This window comes from Drosophila melanogaster, chromosome 3L (assembly GCF_000001215.4).
Source record: "Drosophila melanogaster chromosome 3L".
Taxonomy (NCBI): Eukaryota; Metazoa; Arthropoda; class Insecta; order Diptera; family Drosophilidae; genus Drosophila; species Drosophila melanogaster.
In genome coordinates, this window is record NT_037436.4 from 7,396,017 (window position 1) to 7,411,179 (window position 15,163).

General features: G+C 41.5%; 4 protein-coding genes and 2 long non-coding RNA genes across 8 annotated transcripts; 4 read left to right on the forward strand and 2 right to left on the reverse strand.

Moving 5' to 3' along the window:
• Positions 1–338: 338 nt before the first annotated feature.
• Positions 339–2,192, forward strand: CG32379 (uncharacterized protein). Its single transcript, NM_168213.3, has 2 exons — positions 339–1,177; positions 1,794–2,192. The coding sequence occupies exons 1-2, from the start codon at positions 450–452 to the stop codon at positions 2,098–2,100; spliced, it is 1,035 nt and encodes a 344-aa protein (NP_729252.2). The 5' UTR covers positions 339–449; the 3' UTR covers positions 2,101–2,192.
• Positions 2,193–2,268: 76 nt separating this feature from the next.
• Positions 2,269–3,896, forward strand: CG8562 (uncharacterized protein). The gene is made up of 3 exons (NM_139861.3): positions 2,269–2,362; positions 2,448–3,350; positions 3,411–3,896. The coding sequence occupies exons 1-3, from the start codon at positions 2,289–2,291 to the stop codon at positions 3,706–3,708; spliced, it is 1,275 nt and encodes a 424-aa protein (NP_648118.1). The 5' UTR covers positions 2,269–2,288; the 3' UTR covers positions 3,709–3,896.
• A 157-nt stretch (positions 3,897–4,053) lies between these two features.
• CG18417 (uncharacterized protein) lies at positions 4,054–5,655 on the forward strand. Its single transcript, NM_139862.3, has 3 exons — positions 4,054–4,158; positions 4,214–5,110; positions 5,178–5,655. The coding sequence occupies exons 1-3, from the start codon at positions 4,079–4,081 to the stop codon at positions 5,482–5,484; spliced, it is 1,284 nt and encodes a 427-aa protein (NP_648119.1). The 5' UTR covers positions 4,054–4,078; the 3' UTR covers positions 5,485–5,655.
• A 660-nt stretch (positions 5,656–6,315) lies between these two features.
• Positions 6,316–8,165, reverse strand: CG8560 (uncharacterized protein). Of its 2 annotated transcripts, none has more exons than NM_139863.4 (3): positions 7,820–8,165; positions 6,712–7,602; positions 6,316–6,644 (listed from the first exon to the last, which is right to left on the reverse strand). In NM_139863.4, exons 1-3 carry the CDS (start codon positions 7,885–7,887, stop codon positions 6,347–6,349), a joined length of 1,257 nt encoding a protein of 418 aa, NP_648120.3. In that variant the 5' UTR covers positions 7,888–8,165; the 3' UTR covers positions 6,316–6,346. The 2 variants fall into 2 exon arrangements, with proteins under 2 accessions (NP_648120.3, NP_001261516.1); NM_001274587.1 differs by having other exon boundaries at positions 7,820–7,933.
• Positions 8,166–10,306: 2,141 nt separating this feature from the next.
• lncRNA:CR33948 (long non-coding RNA:CR33948) lies at positions 10,307–10,601 on the forward strand. The gene has a single exon (NR_002480.2). It is a non-coding gene; the product is annotated as a long non-coding RNA:CR33948 (long non-coding RNA).
• A 1,875-nt stretch (positions 10,602–12,476) lies between these two features.
• On the reverse strand, positions 12,477–13,691 carry lncRNA:CR44525 (long non-coding RNA:CR44525). Of its 2 annotated transcripts, NR_124830.1 has the most exons (2): positions 13,609–13,691; positions 12,477–13,325 (listed from the first exon to the last, which is right to left on the reverse strand). It is a non-coding gene; the product is annotated as a long non-coding RNA:CR44525 (long non-coding RNA). The 2 variants fall into 2 exon arrangements; NR_124831.1 differs by having other exon boundaries at positions 12,477–13,691.
• Between the last annotated feature and the right edge of the window lie 1,472 nt (positions 13,692–15,163).

Consider the following 15,163-nt stretch of genomic DNA (forward strand, 5'->3'; position numbering starts at 1 on the left):
TATTGTCGTTTAAATATTTTTTTATCACCCGAAAGGAATGCATATTTATTTATGCGCATATATTCGTTGATTTTATATGCATTTGCTGAATGAATTGCAGATTGCTGTTAATTAAAATTAGTGTAGCCAAAAAATGAAAAGAATGTTAATTGAATATATGAAAGTGAACAACAGTTATTGCGGACTTGATTTTGAAACAAAATTTGATTTTTCTTCACTTATATTCAACGACTAATAAAATACGGAGGTATTTTCGCTATTTTATTTCTGTTTTATAGCTTTAAATTTCGATTTAAATTTAAGTTTAAATGAACTGGAACTAGTGGGTTCTCTCGAGCCCTGAATATAAGAGGGGGAACTACTTACTTGGTCTGTGTATCATAAAAGCGATCCGTCATTTTGGTATCGTAAGCATACCGCCTGAGGAAGCTAATAGGTTTATTGAAACTATGAGAAACTATCACTTGGAGTATAAGGTTCTGATCGAGGATCTGGCTCCTTTGGTGCATGCCCAACGAGCTGAAAATCTTAGAAAGAAGCTGCTCATCCAATGGCCACACATTGATGTACTATCAGCATTTTATACACATTCAGAAATTAATGATTATCTGGATAGTTTACTCGAAAGATTTCCGAAACGAGTTCAGGTGAAGCAATTTGGCTGGAGTTACGAGAGACGCCCCCTCAAAGTTTTGACTATAACAAATGGAGATGGTAGGCGGAATAAGCCGGTGATCCTAATTGATGGCACTGTCCATGCCCGGGAATGGATATCACCATCGATGGCGCTTTATATCATCCAGCAGCTGTTGGACAACTATGGGGATAACCAGGAGCTCTTACAGGACTACGACTGGGTGATTATGCCAGTGGTCAATGCGGATGGATATGAGTACACACACACGGATTCTCGTTACTGGCGTAAATCCCGTCGACCCACCAGCAATCCGGAATGCATTGGCACGGATATCAATCGGAATTTTGGCTACGAATGGGGTCACGATGAGGGATCTTCCTCGGATCCGTGCGAAAATATTTACCGAGGAGAGCGACCATTCGACCAATCCGAGTCGCAGGTCCTGCGCGATGTGATGCTCCATTATAAAGGACGACTCAACTTTTATCTCTCATTACACTCCTATGGAAACTATTTTCTATTACCATGGGGTTATACAAGGTATGTTTGTTATCATTTATAATTTTTAATTCATTGATGGTAACTGCTTGATAGAAAAGTAATTCGTTTTTAAGTGACCACTGAGATAGCAGTTAATTTTTAAGATAGCTGCTATTTACTATGATATTTATCAACTTGATTAAAGAAATCTCAAGATATGGCAAGAATGACTAGCTCCTTTGGGTTATCAATATGCTCTATATTTTTAGATTTAAATTATCACTTACAAATATTTTAAATTCAATAGATATTGTATTCAAAATTGAAATAACTGATTATAAATTTTGGTTTTTTATGGAACAATATTTTCCAGATATTATGTAAGCTTTTGTTGATAGTAAATTAGATTTTTCTTTTAATTGATAACGATATAATTTATTGGTGGCTTAGATAGCAAAATGCGACTTTATCTCAATCAAAAAGTTATTTCTTTGTGCTTACATAACAAGTACAATTAAGGCAGTTTCTAAGTAAACCATCTAAATATTATTAGGCCTATCAAAACTATTAGAAATTAAACAATTGTTTTTTTACTTGCCTAGTTTCTAAAGCAATATTTCTCTTCTTAATCTTTATATGTAATAAAATAATAATTATTGTTATTTAATTCACCCAGCGACTTTCCGGATACCTATCAGGACATGATGTCCGTTGCGGATGCGGGTGCCAAGGCGATCATTTACTCAACGAATGGAATATATAGCTACGGAAGTACATATTATGTGCTATATCCAACATCCGGCGATACGACAGACTTTGCGTTTGGAGTGGTGAATGCCACAGTTGCCATGACCATGGAGCTGCCGGCTGCAGGTTTCCAGGGATTCGATCCCTGGATTTCCCAAATCGAGCGATTGGTCACGGAAAGTTGGGTGGGAGTGCGAGCCATGGCCGCAGAGGTGATAAGACGCTATCCGTCGTAATCGGGCTGTAAATAAATAGACATTAGCGTCGAGTTGCGCCAGCTCTGATTTGCGGGTCACTCGTGCGGGAGTTTTGGAGTGGTTTATTATTTATGGATCCATTTGTCGATTAGATATGTGGCCAGTTGAATGTGTCTAGCTATTTAAGTGGCCCGGCACATCCACGCGGTTGCTCAGTTCGTGCGAAGATGAAGTTCTCTCTGGGTTTGTTAGTCCTCTTTTTGGGCGCCACTCTTGTGGCTGCCGAACAGGATTACGAGGGGTAAGTATTGGATCTACCTGGACCTATCAAGGATATCCGCCAGGGTTTAGATATAAAATTGTATATTTAAAATATTCGCTTTCAGTTACCGCATCTATGAGGTGATTCCATCGACTGCCGACCAGGCTGACCTTTTGCACCAACTAAGTCTGCAGGGATACGATTTCATCAGTGAGACTCGTCTATTGGGTCATCCTTCTCGTGTGATTGTGAGTCCCGCTCAGTTGAAGCACTTCCAGCAGCTGGTTGAGGCAGAGAAAATGACACTTACTCTGGTGAACTCCAACCTGGGCGCCTCCATAGCCGAGGAGTTTGCCCAGCGACAGATGCAGCGCCTTTTGGCGCCCATCACGGGAAAGGGTCGCTTGAGCACGGAGCGCTACTATACGCACGAGGAGATTATCAACTATATCGATGACCTGGCCCAGCGTTTTCCCAGCCGAGTCTTCGTTAAGACCGTTGGCTGGTCCTATGAACAGCGAGTCCTGAAAACCATCACCATCACCAATGGCGATGGCAAGGCTAACAAGAAAGTGATCTTCATGGATGGTGGTTTCCATGCTAGGGAATGGATTTCTCCAGCAGCAGTCCTCTACGTCATCGATCAATTGGTGGAGCAGTTCGAGGAGAACGCTCATCTGCTGAAGGACTACGACTGGGTCATCCTGCCACTGGTCAATGCCGATGGCTATGAGCACACCCAGACCGGAACACTTGCTCGAATGTGGCGCAAAACCCGTCAGCCATACACGTACGCTGGACAGACGTGTTACGGAGCTGATCCCAACCGGAATTTCGACTTCCATTGGAACGAGGAGGGCGCCTCCTCGAATCCATGTGCGGACACCTATGCTGGACCGACGGCCTTTTCCGAACCGGAGACGATTACCGTCCGGGATCTGATGCACTCACTGGCCGATCGGGGAATTATGTACCTCACCCTCCACTCCTACGGCAACTATCTGCTGTATCCATGGGGATGGACGTCGTAAGACATAGCTATCGTATTTTAAATGATATACTTTAACAAATAACTAATAATTCACAGCGATCTGCCCGAGAATTGGGAGGATCTGGATGCGGTAGCCCGCACTGGAGCTGAGGCCATTGAGAACGCCACTGGTACGGTGTACACCTATGGATCCTCCACAAATGTCCTGTATATTGCTGCTGGAGCCAGTGATGACTATGGCTACTATGCCGGCTTCAATGTGTCCATCACCATGGAGTTGCCCGGTGCTGGCTCCATTGGATTCAATCCTCCAGTCACCCGAATCGATGAGTTTGTCACCGAAACCTGGATTGGCATCCGTGCCATGGCCGAGAAAGTGATCGAGATGTATTAAATAAATAAATTAATCTATAAAACACACAATATACACAATATACCCACTGATGATAGAGACGTAAACGTTACAATATTTCAAATATTTTTCAGTGGATTGTTTATAAGCTTTCTTTGTTATGGAAAATAGTATTCAATTAAAATCGAATTAGATTCACTTGACTTTCAGAGAAAACGTAATTGGGAACCAAATTGATAATGGCTCTTTATTATTGTTGTTAGCAATCTTACTCTTCGATCGATTTCTCTTGATTTTACCACCATCCATATACACAGTGCGATTTACTGATAACGAATTAAGAATGTCGCCAACAAAAGTTTCTTCGATAGCTTGGAATTGCTAGTGCTCAGATAGGGATCGAATTTGAAAGATGACAGTTGTTTGGGTCATTCTGGCACTAAGCTGCCTGAGCTTGTCAGCTGGACTGCAGAGAACCAATAAATACGAAGGGTATAAAAAAAAAAAAAAATTAAAATTGTAATTTAAACTAACGTTTTTTTCTTAGTTATAAAATCTATGAGGTCTCTAGTGAAGCGCGTTCTGTAGCCTTTTCAGAAGCTCTGTCCGAACTGGTCAAGAATGCGTCATATTATGAGGTGTTCTCGGAATTGAATGCTGGTAATCCAGGCAAGATTATGGTGCATCCTCACGAACAGGTGAACTTTGTGCAGCTGATGGAGGAGAATAATGTGAAGTATGATATTATCAACCGAAATGTGGGTCTTACTCTGAGCCGTCAATTCGAAACGAACCGGATGTTACGACATTGGTTTCCCTACAATGGAAGATTGGGCACTGAGAGATACTACAACCATGAGGAGATCAACCAGTTCATTGAGGATTTGGCTGGGGAACATCCGCGTAGGGTTTTCCTAAAAACCGTAGGCAGAAGTTACGAAGGTCGCTGGCTGAAAACCATCACAATCACCAATGGCGATGCCAGGCGCAATAAGAATGTGATCCTCGTAGATGGTGGCTTCCATGCACGAGAATGGATCTCACCGGCAGCTGCTACTTATCTGATTAACCAGCTGGTGTATAATCTCGAAGATAATGCGGATCTTCTGCTGGACTTCGATTGGGTGATCCTCCCTGTGGTCAATCCCGATGGCTATGAGTACACCCAGTTATCGGAGGATACTCGCATGTGGCGCAAAACCAGGAAACCCAGCAGTTCGGATTGCATTGGCACCGATCCCAACCGTAACTTTGACTTCCACTGGAACGAGGAGGGTGCCTCGGATGATCCCTGTGATAACATATATGCTGGTGCAAAGCCTTTTTCAGAACCAGAGGCTCTGGTCGTTGGGGATCTCATCCATAGCTATGTGGACCGCGGACAGATGTATTTGACTTTGCATTCGTATGGATCACTTATTCTGTATCCTTGGGGTTGGACGGCGTAAGTATCTTAAGTGCCATATTTTTTGTAATTTTTTTTATATATTATAAAATTTTCTAATTACCAGAGCTGTTCCCGACACAGAAGAGGATCTGCATGAGGTTGCTGCAGCAGGTCAAAGTGCCATTCAGGAGGCCACTGGCACTATCTATAAGATTGGACCCTCTGCCACAACCATTAATTATGCGGCATCCGGAGCTAGCGATGATTATGCCTTCAATGCTGGCTTCCCCATATCATTCACCATGGAACTGCCCTTCGGTGGTACAGGATTCGATCCTCCGGCATCGGATATAGATAGCATAGTCAAGGAGACCTGGGTGGGCATTGCGGCCATGGCCCGGAAAGTAATACAAAAGTATCCGCTTGCATAATCGTGAATACTATGCCAACAAAGTGTTTCGATTATTCAGTTTATTGATTTCCGGACCATTATAAACTAAACCGGGAGAACGTCGGTTCGATAGCATGTTTGTGCTATCTAAACGATAAAGTCTTTGGTTATTTTTGCAAATAAATGAAGAGCATTAAACTGTATTTTTGTTAAACATCGAACTGCAAAGTTATGTTATAGTAACTCAAGCTAACTGGGTTGACAAATCGTTTTGTAATCCATTTCGCATAACAATGATATGTTTTCAGCGGTTTATGAATGATTTTATGGTAGAGGGGTTTCGATCTCAAGTGAGTGGGTCACCCAAATGGAATTCAGCAAAAATAAAAATAGCGAGATTAAGTTCCGTATGGAATAGAAAAAGTGGGTGTCAAAAATATTTATATAAGAAGAAAGCCCCGGAGGCCTAAGGATCTTTCTGAGCAAATGAAAATTATTTTGTATTTATTTACATTTTAAATAATATTGACGAGTCAAATGCCTCATTTGTTTTGAATCATTTTGGAGTTCGTACTTATTCAGACGAAAAAAAAAAAAAAATACTACAATATAAAGCTAAAAGGCAGTTAATGTCCGAGTAACCGTGATAATCGCGACCGCCACTTGAGATCCGTTCCACTCGAGGAACCCAATTAGCGATAAGTCCGTAGTATCCCGGACTCGAGTGCCCCGCCCAATTAGAATACTGTGTCAATGGCAAAGCTCGAGTGATATGGGCGCCATGCCCGATGGGACGCCCGCCTATCTGGCCATGCGTGCAAATGAAAGGAACGGGAATAGAATGCCCAATTAGTAAGAAGACTGTGCGATTAGAAAATATCAATGACATTTATTGTACGCGCCTAGTACTTATCGGCAACCTTCTGGGCCATGGCCTTGATGCCCACCCAGGTCTCGGAAACGAAGCCCTCGATCTGGCTGGTGCTGGGATTGAAGCCAGTACCGCCGGCCGGCAGTTCCATGGTAATCGACACCGGGAAGTTGGCCACTCCGAAGGCATAGTCGTCACTGCCGCCGGCAGCAGCGTACAGAACGTTGGTGGAACTGCCCACGGTATACTTCGTTCCGGTCGCACTCTTGATGGCATCCGCTCCACCCTGGGCCACCTCATCGTTGTCGCGCCAGCTGCTGGGCAGAGCACTGCAATAAGATTGGCGATGGTTTAGCAATGAGGGACTAGATGCGAGTATTTAACAAAGATACTTACGACGTCCAGCCCCAAGGATACAGCAGGTAGTTGCCATAGGAGTGGAGGGTCAGGTAGAACTTGCCACGTCCGGTCAGACTGAGCAGGATATCGCGAATCAACTGAGTCTCCGGCTCGGAGAAGGCCGTCTCACCCTTGAAGGTATCAGAGCAGGAGTAGCTGGAGGCACCAACCTCTCCCCAATGGAAATCGAAGTTGCGATTGGCATCGGTTCCATAGCAGGCACTGCTGATTGGCTTTCTGGTCTTGCGCCACATACGGGTGGTGGTGTGAGAGTATTCATAGCCATCGGGATTCACCACCGGCAGGATAACCCAGTCAAAGTCCTTCAGCAGTTCCGAGTTGGCAGCAAAGTTCTCCACCAGCTGATGGATCACATACAGAGCTCCAGCATGGGCGATCCATTCGCGAGCATGGATACCAGCATCCAGGAAGACAACATTCTTGCCGGTCTTACCATCGCCATTGGTGATAGTGATGGTCTTGATGTCACGATTCTCATACGACTTGCCAGCCACCTGGACGGATACACGGCTGGGATAGGCAGCAGCCAGTTCATCCAGGTAGGCATTGATCTCGGCATGACGATGGAACGCCTTGAAGCTAACGCTGCGTTCAGCGGATCGCAGGTTCATCAACCTCTGGTTCTGGTTCTCATCGCGCTCCTGACGCAGCGACTCACCGAAATTCTCGTTGATCACCGAGTAGTTTACGCCGTACTTCTCCAGCAGGTGCTCGAATCCCTCCTGATCCTCGGGCTTGACCATCACGCGACTGGACGCGTCCAGGGAACGGGGCAGGTCAAAGAAGTCGTATGCCTCATTTCCGGACAAACGCAGCAGCAGCTGCTTCTCAAAAGCGTTGCGAGCATTGATGTCGTAGATCTTGTAGCTGTAGATAAAAAAAAATCCATTTTAAGTTGCTTCGAACTTATTTTTTTTTTTAGAGTTTCACGAGCTTTAAAAGTTGATATTTTTAAAATATCCTATTAAAATCAGCTTGCACCCCTTGATTTAATTGAATCACGCTGGCTAAGAGGTTTTGTGCAAGTTACAGACTAAATGGTTAATTGCCCGTGGAACCACTCCTCCTCCGCCGGCTCACTCACCCATCGTAGTTTTCCACCGCCAAGGCCACGCTGGCCAGCAGGAGCACCACAGCAAATAGTTTCAACATTTTTCAGTCCGCTCCGTTCCGTTTGGGCCCAGGGCTTCTAATGTGGCTCGAATACACAGATTGTGGCTTATATAGCCAACTGCCAGCTCAGCGATCATTCACAGCCCACCACCCCTTTTGGGCTTCTTATCAATGAAGAACTCTATCGGTAAAGAGCAGTTATCAGTGCGCAGATGATGGGCGATGTTCGATTTCATTTGATTTGATTTGTTGTTGTGTCTTCGCCGAGCGATGGAGAAATTCTAAAAAAAAATCTCTCAAAATTTATACTCATTGACAAGAGTATGACAGACTGGCTCGTAGTAAAAGTTTTTCACTTGACTAACTCATGACTACTCGGCAGGGTTTTAAAACATTTTGTTTTGTTACGTTAATGGCTGGAAAATAAGTTGAGTCAATGAATAAAACGCATTTAAAGTAAACCGTTTTGATTGTGAATTGCAAATTTTTAAATAAACAACTATGTGCTTGGGTCAATTTTGTATATGTCATTCACCGAAGATATCTGACATTTTTAGACGGCTTTGGAGCGACTCGTAAATTTGGTCTTCTGACTTTGCGCAATCAACATTTGATTTATATGGCCTTTTCGGCCTTAGACTCCGTCAATTCTTGGAGTGCGCCAGTCGCAGTCTCTATCTTTATTTTTTTTTTGGTATTTGAATTTGTTTGCAAAACGTGGCTTTATCAGTGTGCTCTGTGCACTGCACCAAGAAAAAAGTTTTCGGTTTAAAACAATGAAAGTCCGTACAAAAACAAAAAGAAAAACTAACGCAAAAACAAAAAAATCAAAAACAACTAACTAAAAACTCCGGCTGCCGCGCACACAAAATATATTTGAAAATTTATTGCATTTCATGAGTTTTTCCATATTTGTCTGCATTTGTAGGCAGAGTTTTGGTCACAAAACTTTCGGCTGCTGCTTCGAAAAATGAAAAAGACAACGAGGAAGTTGCTTACTTAAAACTGACAATGAGCGCATGGAAATGACAAAAAACACTGCGGAAACTGTTGGCTCGTAATTTTGAATGGCCCATTGGCAGAGACAGCCAAAACCCCTCCTCCCTCTAAGCCACGTTGTGAAAATTTGGCATATATCGTCGAAAACCTGGGCTATCTTTGAATACTTTTACTCATGATGGAAAGTCCTTTAAACTTTGAAAGATAGGTGAAAGAAAGTCTATTTTTAGAAGATAACCTGTCCCTTAAATGACAATAATTTGTTATCCAAAATATACAATAAGAAACAAACATTTTAGTTACTTCATAACATTTAAAACATATTTAAAATAAGATCAATCAATAAAATGAAGGGCATCAAGTATTCGCACTGTGGGCAGAGATTCCTGTTCGTATTTTATACTTTTTGTGGACTGTATGTGACTGCCCGTAAAAATTTTGTGCGAATGAGTGTGTGATTGCTCGGCTGTATTTGTTTTCCTTTGTGCTTACTTTTTTGTTTTTGGTAAAAAACTTTAACTAAAGTCTTCCAGCTGGCTTTTTACGCCTGGACAAAGCGGCATTGTTTGCCATGCAGCCCATTTAAAGGGAAATTATGCCAAATAATTCACTGTTTGTCCCTGGGATTGATGATAATCAGAGCCTTAAAGCCATTAATGGAAATAGATGGTCGAGATGTGTAGATTTTCTGCCAAATTGCTTGTAAGTAGTCATTTGCATTAAAAACTTTTGCACGATGGATCTTTAATTTTCATTTTGCATAAATTACGATGACTAAGTCTGGCATGAACTTGCGGCTTTTATTGCTCTATTAGGAGTGGGGTGATTTTCGGGGGAGTGTCGGAAAAGCGTTGAGTGTCAAAAACTTGGCCACAAAAGGGTGAAGGGGCCCAGCGATGGTGGAGGAGCTTGGGGGGGGAGGATTTTAATTAAAATTCATCTTCACATTTAATCAAATCATGGCAACCCCTTGGCTGGATACCTCCAACTCCAACATCCACCTCCGCCTGCCACTGACATCGACACTGGCTTCTAATTAAGTGCGAAAAATCGTTAAATGTAAAATCAAATCGTGCAAAAAGTAATTGGACGAAGAACTTGCGCTGGGTGGCAGTTTAAGTTGAGTAAATTGTTGGCATTGTTCTGCGTTTGGATTAAGGCCACATCAATGGGTTGGGTTGGATGGGGATCCAGTCCCAGCTTGGGGCTGGGGTTAAGTGGGTGGCAGGTGTCAAATATTTACAATCCATTATGTACTCGTTGCCAGCCAGCAGCGTTGCGTTGGCCAATTTTCTTAATTGCCAGCCGGAAATCCAACTTGTATACGATTTCCACTTAAATTTGGAACGCAAACTGGCCCCGAAGCTGTGCTTTGTTCGAGTGTATTCGCAAAATGTAATCGCTTGTATAAAAGACCGATTCGACTTTCAATTGCCAGTTACTTGCCAGTTCGATTTGACTCAAGATGAAACGAGTTTTGGCTCTGCTCTGCCTGATTTTGCTGCTGCCACTTTTCATGGCCGAAAATGCACCTATTAATTTTCCGTCAGTTAATCGAGCAAAAGCGACAAAGGTGGCGCCTCCAAATGCTGCAAGAGTGGGATCACGAACCCTGGAAAGTCTGAAGGGCCTTGGATAAAAGGACATTAATACTGTTGCTGTTAACAAAAATTGAGATTTATAATTAAGACTTATGACAAACCACCGCCTCAGTTCAGTAACTTATTAAATTATAAATAAATGCATCATATATGAATTTTCCTAATGATTGCGCGATTTAAAGTATTAAACAAACCATTTCAGCTGTGTTAAATAGATTTTGTGCAAATGTGAGACTGCCACAACGAGTGCTCCTTCGTATCAAGGAGTTTGTTTTGCATATGACATAGATTGCAGCTCCTGGCACTTTACACACCTGGAATATTCATTTTCAAGGGGTTTCTGGAGCTTATGCATATTTACAATGCCAGTGGCACCACGGAACCTACGACAACCGGAAAGAAGTTGCGGAATGAATAAACCCATTCAAACTGAACGAATCGGACCGGATTGTTGCGCATGGCATCGATCGCCGACAGTCGGAGCGATATTAATTGCCTCATTTTCGAGTTACTGCTGCTTTTTTTTAGCCGGTTTTGCGGCGAATTCAATTTTTAAACTTCCCGGAGAGTCAGATTCTCCGAGTTGGGGGCACAAAACTCAATTAGGTCTCTTAAGCTCATTTGAAGAGGCCAATTTTATTTGGCAAATGTTGCTTTAATTAAGCCAAAAGCACTCGGGTAAACCAAACGAAAGCAGACTCCGCAAAATCATTACAAAACTGGAAAGAAGATTTGAAAGTATTGCGACTATACATTGCTCGCTACTTTGATTTAAATGTAAATAAATGATAATTTATTTTAAAGATTTACTCATTTTCTACTATCACCACATAAATGAAAAATATGTAGTTTATTTACAACAATAAATCAAGAACAATGTTAAACTTGGAGTAATTTAGATGCATGAGGTAAGTGATCAGCGGCAGGATTTTATTTAAGTCCTTAAGCCAGATGAAGAATATGTCTGCCTGAAAGCTATATACTCTACAGGTACCTGGTAAAAAACAGCAAGAAGTAATGTAATGAAACACAAAATAAAAACTGAAAAGAAAACAACCTGCGAGTGGAAATAAAGCGACAAGAAAAACCAGAACGAGAACAACCAAATGCCAAACAAACGGCACACGTCGTTCTGTTCTGTTCTGTTTTTCCCCTCGTTCCCTTTGTCACACATCCCACCTGCAACAAAGCCAAGTAAGTCGTATTAAATTTAATTGGATTTGAGTGTTTACCAGCGTCCCAAGCCGACGGCAAAGCCACAGGCAGCGGGAATGGCAGCTAAACCTGCTGGCAAAAATGCGTTCCACTTTTGCTTTTTTGTATTTGTACATTACAAAAAAAAAATAAACCGTGATTGAAAAAAAATTTTAATAGCAAATGCCTTGCTTATATAATATAAAATAATATAAAAATAGTATGATTTCTGGTAATTTTTATTATGCTTAAATATTTCATTAATTTCCGACTTCATTGAATCTATATCATTTAGCTGTATTTTGAACTTGTTTAAATATGTATTACAAAGTTTATTTCAATTTTATATTTTTCTTTGCTTTTGTAGTCCAATAATATTATAAAAATCAATATTTAAGATATATATATTTTCCTTTGTGTACTTCTGCGTGTGGGAAGTTGCATTGTCGCTAGCTTTATCCCCACATATACACCTATGTGTATGTGTGTGTGTGTGTGTGTGTGTGAAGGCTGCTGAGTGGCTGCAAAAATTTCATACATTTCGCAGGTAGCAAGCGGCTTAAGCCGGATTTTATAGACATACAGCCGCTCTGGGGAAACTCACACACATAGACATGCATACACGTACATGTAGAAAGTGCAATAAAAAACTACAAATATTGCGTATACGCCCAGGAGCCACAGTCGCACGTGGCTGTTGCCAGAGCAACGCTTTCATTTGCAGAGAGCAAAAGACCAATTAGCGGGATACATGCGTATATATGTGCAATTCACACGCACACAACTGCAGTTGTATTGGTGTCAACTGCTCAGCTGCATAGCATACTTTTCGGTGGCCAGTAAAAGAAAAAGTTTATAGCTAACCTGGGCACTATAAGATATATAAGATATGTACTCAAAAGGTATATACAAAGTATATATATTTTAAGATATTTTTAAAAAACTATTATAAGACTCAATTTATACAGATTTTAAAGTAATTTCTATGGGTTTCTGTACAATCCATGCATTGAATTTCTAGATTGAAAGGGTTAAATTCAATTATGATATGCAGCTAATTCGCAGACACATTCGCTAACTGGCTTCAAGAGCAGACCAGCCGTTCGTTGGCTTAAATGTTAGCATGCAAATATGATAAATCACCGCCATTATTGGGCCATCAATCAAAATTATGCGTCCCTTGTAGTCGCTGCTCTTCCCAATTTGCCCTTTCTCCTTCTCTGCACTCGCTGTGTTTGTGTGCCAAGTGTCTAATTGAATAACGAAGCGTGCAAATTGAGGCGCCACCTCCCTGCCACGCCCCGCCGCCCTTTCGTGTCTGGGAGGCGGAAAAATCCAAGGGGGAGTAATTCAGAAGCCCGACGGCAGTTAACAACACATCCGTAGAGATTTATAGAGATAGACAGGCAGACAGGACGAAAGGAAACGAACGGAGCGGGCGACACTTTCAATGTCTGCGGTTTGTCCCGCCGGCGGACTCACAGCTGGTTCTCCTTCTCGGGCGAGGAACTTGCTTGCCAGCTCGCCTCAATCCCGGATAGCTCACACATTAACATAGTTTTTTAGCATCAGGTATGCAAATGCCGCCGGAGGTTTGCCAGGTTGCACCCAGTTCCATTCTTTTTGGGGTGTTTACCTCATCCTTTATCCAGACTGACAGGCCGCAACTGAGCGTTTCGTACACTGAGAGTAAAAATTATATCTATTGTATAGTATTTGTCAAAATCCAAAATTCAATTAAGATTGGAAAATCGAAATAATATGGTCTCATGCATTCAGCATTCCTTTGGATTTTGGCTGGAAAACTGAAATTTGATGCATTTTTCTAACTTGCAGAATGAATCGATTTTAATCCTGAGTGTTTTTTAGTGCATAATCCAAAGGTGATATCGCTGTTACATGTTACTTGTTGGTTTTTAATCCCCTTGCATTTGATTGTGTGCAGTTGTAGCAAAAAGTAATTTACTTCGGCAAGCGTCTTTCAACCTCTTTATTTTACTTTTTTTTTTGCTCTTGTTTAATTTGCAGCATGTCAAAAAAGGAACTACACAAATGTTTGTGCCTTTGTATGCATATAATTATTGCACTTCTCGCACGTTCCGGAAAAGTACGAAGCCACTATATATATGTTTATATACGTATATACTATAGGACGGAACCTCCATTCTGTTTGCTTTGCAGTTCGCAAATGGCACATTTTCCGCTTTTCCCACTGCCTTTCATTATGCTCTGCTTCTTCGCGCTTTGTTTTGCTGTAAGTATTTTTTAATGATACATAAACTAAAAAGATACACACACTGATACTCGCCGGTTGTGCTGGCAACTCGTCTAAATTATTTACACATCCGTTTTGCATTTTCCGAGTTTGTTTGCGCCACGCATGGCCTGCACTCGAAGCATTTCCACTTTGCATTTTCCCCACTTTTTCCCCTATTTTGTTTATTTTTTATTTTTGCCCTGCCCCGCTTTTGGTCGCATTGTTGCCTCATTTGCAGCTCAACACTTTCTGTGTCATCCTGCTGGTTGTCTGCGGTGGGTGGTGCCATTGGTGGTGCCTGTGGTGGTGGGTCGATGGGTGCTTCTGCCCCAGGCACTAACCTTCTTTCCGTAGTCACATAATTAATGCGTTTTCCAGCTGTTGTTTTTCCACATCGAGTGGGCTGCCAGTTGGGTCTCGATGAGGTCTAAATGTAGCAATTAAAATCAGACGTTTTTTACATGCAATTATAGTATTTAAAAATCTATGTAATAAAATAGGTAATGAAATAGGTATTTGTTTATTATATAGCTTTAAAAATATATGTAAGTACATATGTAAATCCTTAATGTTTTTCTTCAATTAAGAAAGGTAATTTCCGCGCAATGCAGAGTATAAAACAAGATTTTCCGCATTTGATTGCAGCTTTTTCTTTCGACGCGTGCTTGACTAATTAAAACCGCAACCAAAACCCCCAACTTCATGGCCAAAAGCCGGAATTCAAACCAAATTACGGAATGGCAATGGTGGGTAAGGTACTTGGTCAAGAACAAAACTTGCAGAACACTTCTGGCCTAACAAATTGTTTTCGCTGTCGTATTTCAACTGTTTTGGCTTCTAATCCTGTTCCTGTTTTTCCCGGCTAATATTGTTTTTGTTGCTCCAGCGTTTTGTTGCAGATAAAAATGCCGGGCAATTGTTACGTTAGGCGCACAAAACTAACTAACTAACGGCCATAACAACTCAGACAATGGCTTTAATTTAACTGTCGGAAGTGAGGAACAATGCAAAATACGAGTTGAACTTACAAGCAATTTGCCTTATGCACGGCGCCCAGGAAAATGCAGGGAAAACGCCCATTTCTCACTCAAACTGAAGGCGATTTTAAAGTATAGAAATACAGGGATGGTACCTCTAGAAAATAAACATAAATAAATAAATAATGATCAACAAAGAGAAATAAGTATAACTATAAAAAACTATACTATAAAATTATACTATAAAATTATAATATATTTCAATATTTAACGGAGTTTATCTATAG

Bases quoted from the DNA above. Each gene is read 5' to 3' on its own strand.
- CG32379 (NM_168213.3), top strand. From the start codon at position 450: ATGAGAAACTATCACTTGGAGTATAAGGTTCTGATCGAGGATCTGGCT. The intron at 1,178-1,793 runs GTATGTTTGTTA...TAATTCACCCAG, and splicing joins TTACCATGGGGTTATACAAG to CGACTTTCCGGATACCTATC.
- CG8562 (NM_139861.3), top strand. From the start codon at position 2,289: ATGAAGTTCTCTCTGGGTTTGTTAGTCCTCTTTTTGGGCGCCACTCTT. The intron at 2,363-2,447 runs GTAAGTATTGGA...ATTCGCTTTCAG, and splicing joins GCCGAACAGGATTACGAGGG to TTACCGCATCTATGAGGTGA. The intron at 3,351-3,410 runs GTAAGACATAGC...AATAATTCACAG, and splicing joins TATCCATGGGGATGGACGTC to CGATCTGCCCGAGAATTGGG.
- CG18417 (NM_139862.3), top strand. From the start codon at position 4,079: ATGACAGTTGTTTGGGTCATTCTGGCACTAAGCTGCCTGAGCTTGTCA. The intron at 4,159-4,213 runs GTATAAAAAAAA...TTTTTTTCTTAG, and splicing joins AGAACCAATAAATACGAAGG to TTATAAAATCTATGAGGTCT. The intron at 5,111-5,177 runs GTAAGTATCTTA...TCTAATTACCAG, and splicing joins TATCCTTGGGGTTGGACGGC to AGCTGTTCCCGACACAGAAG.
- CG8560 (NM_139863.4), bottom strand. From the start codon at position 7,887: ATGTTGAAACTATTTGCTGTGGTGCTCCTGCTGGCCAGCGTGGCCTTG. The intron at 7,603-7,819 runs GTGAGTGAGCCG...TTTTATCTACAG, and splicing joins GCGGTGGAAAACTACGATGG to CTACAAGATCTACGACATCA. The intron at 6,645-6,711 runs GTAAGTATCTTT...ATCTTATTGCAG, and splicing joins TATCCTTGGGGCTGGACGTC to TGCTCTGCCCAGCAGCTGGC.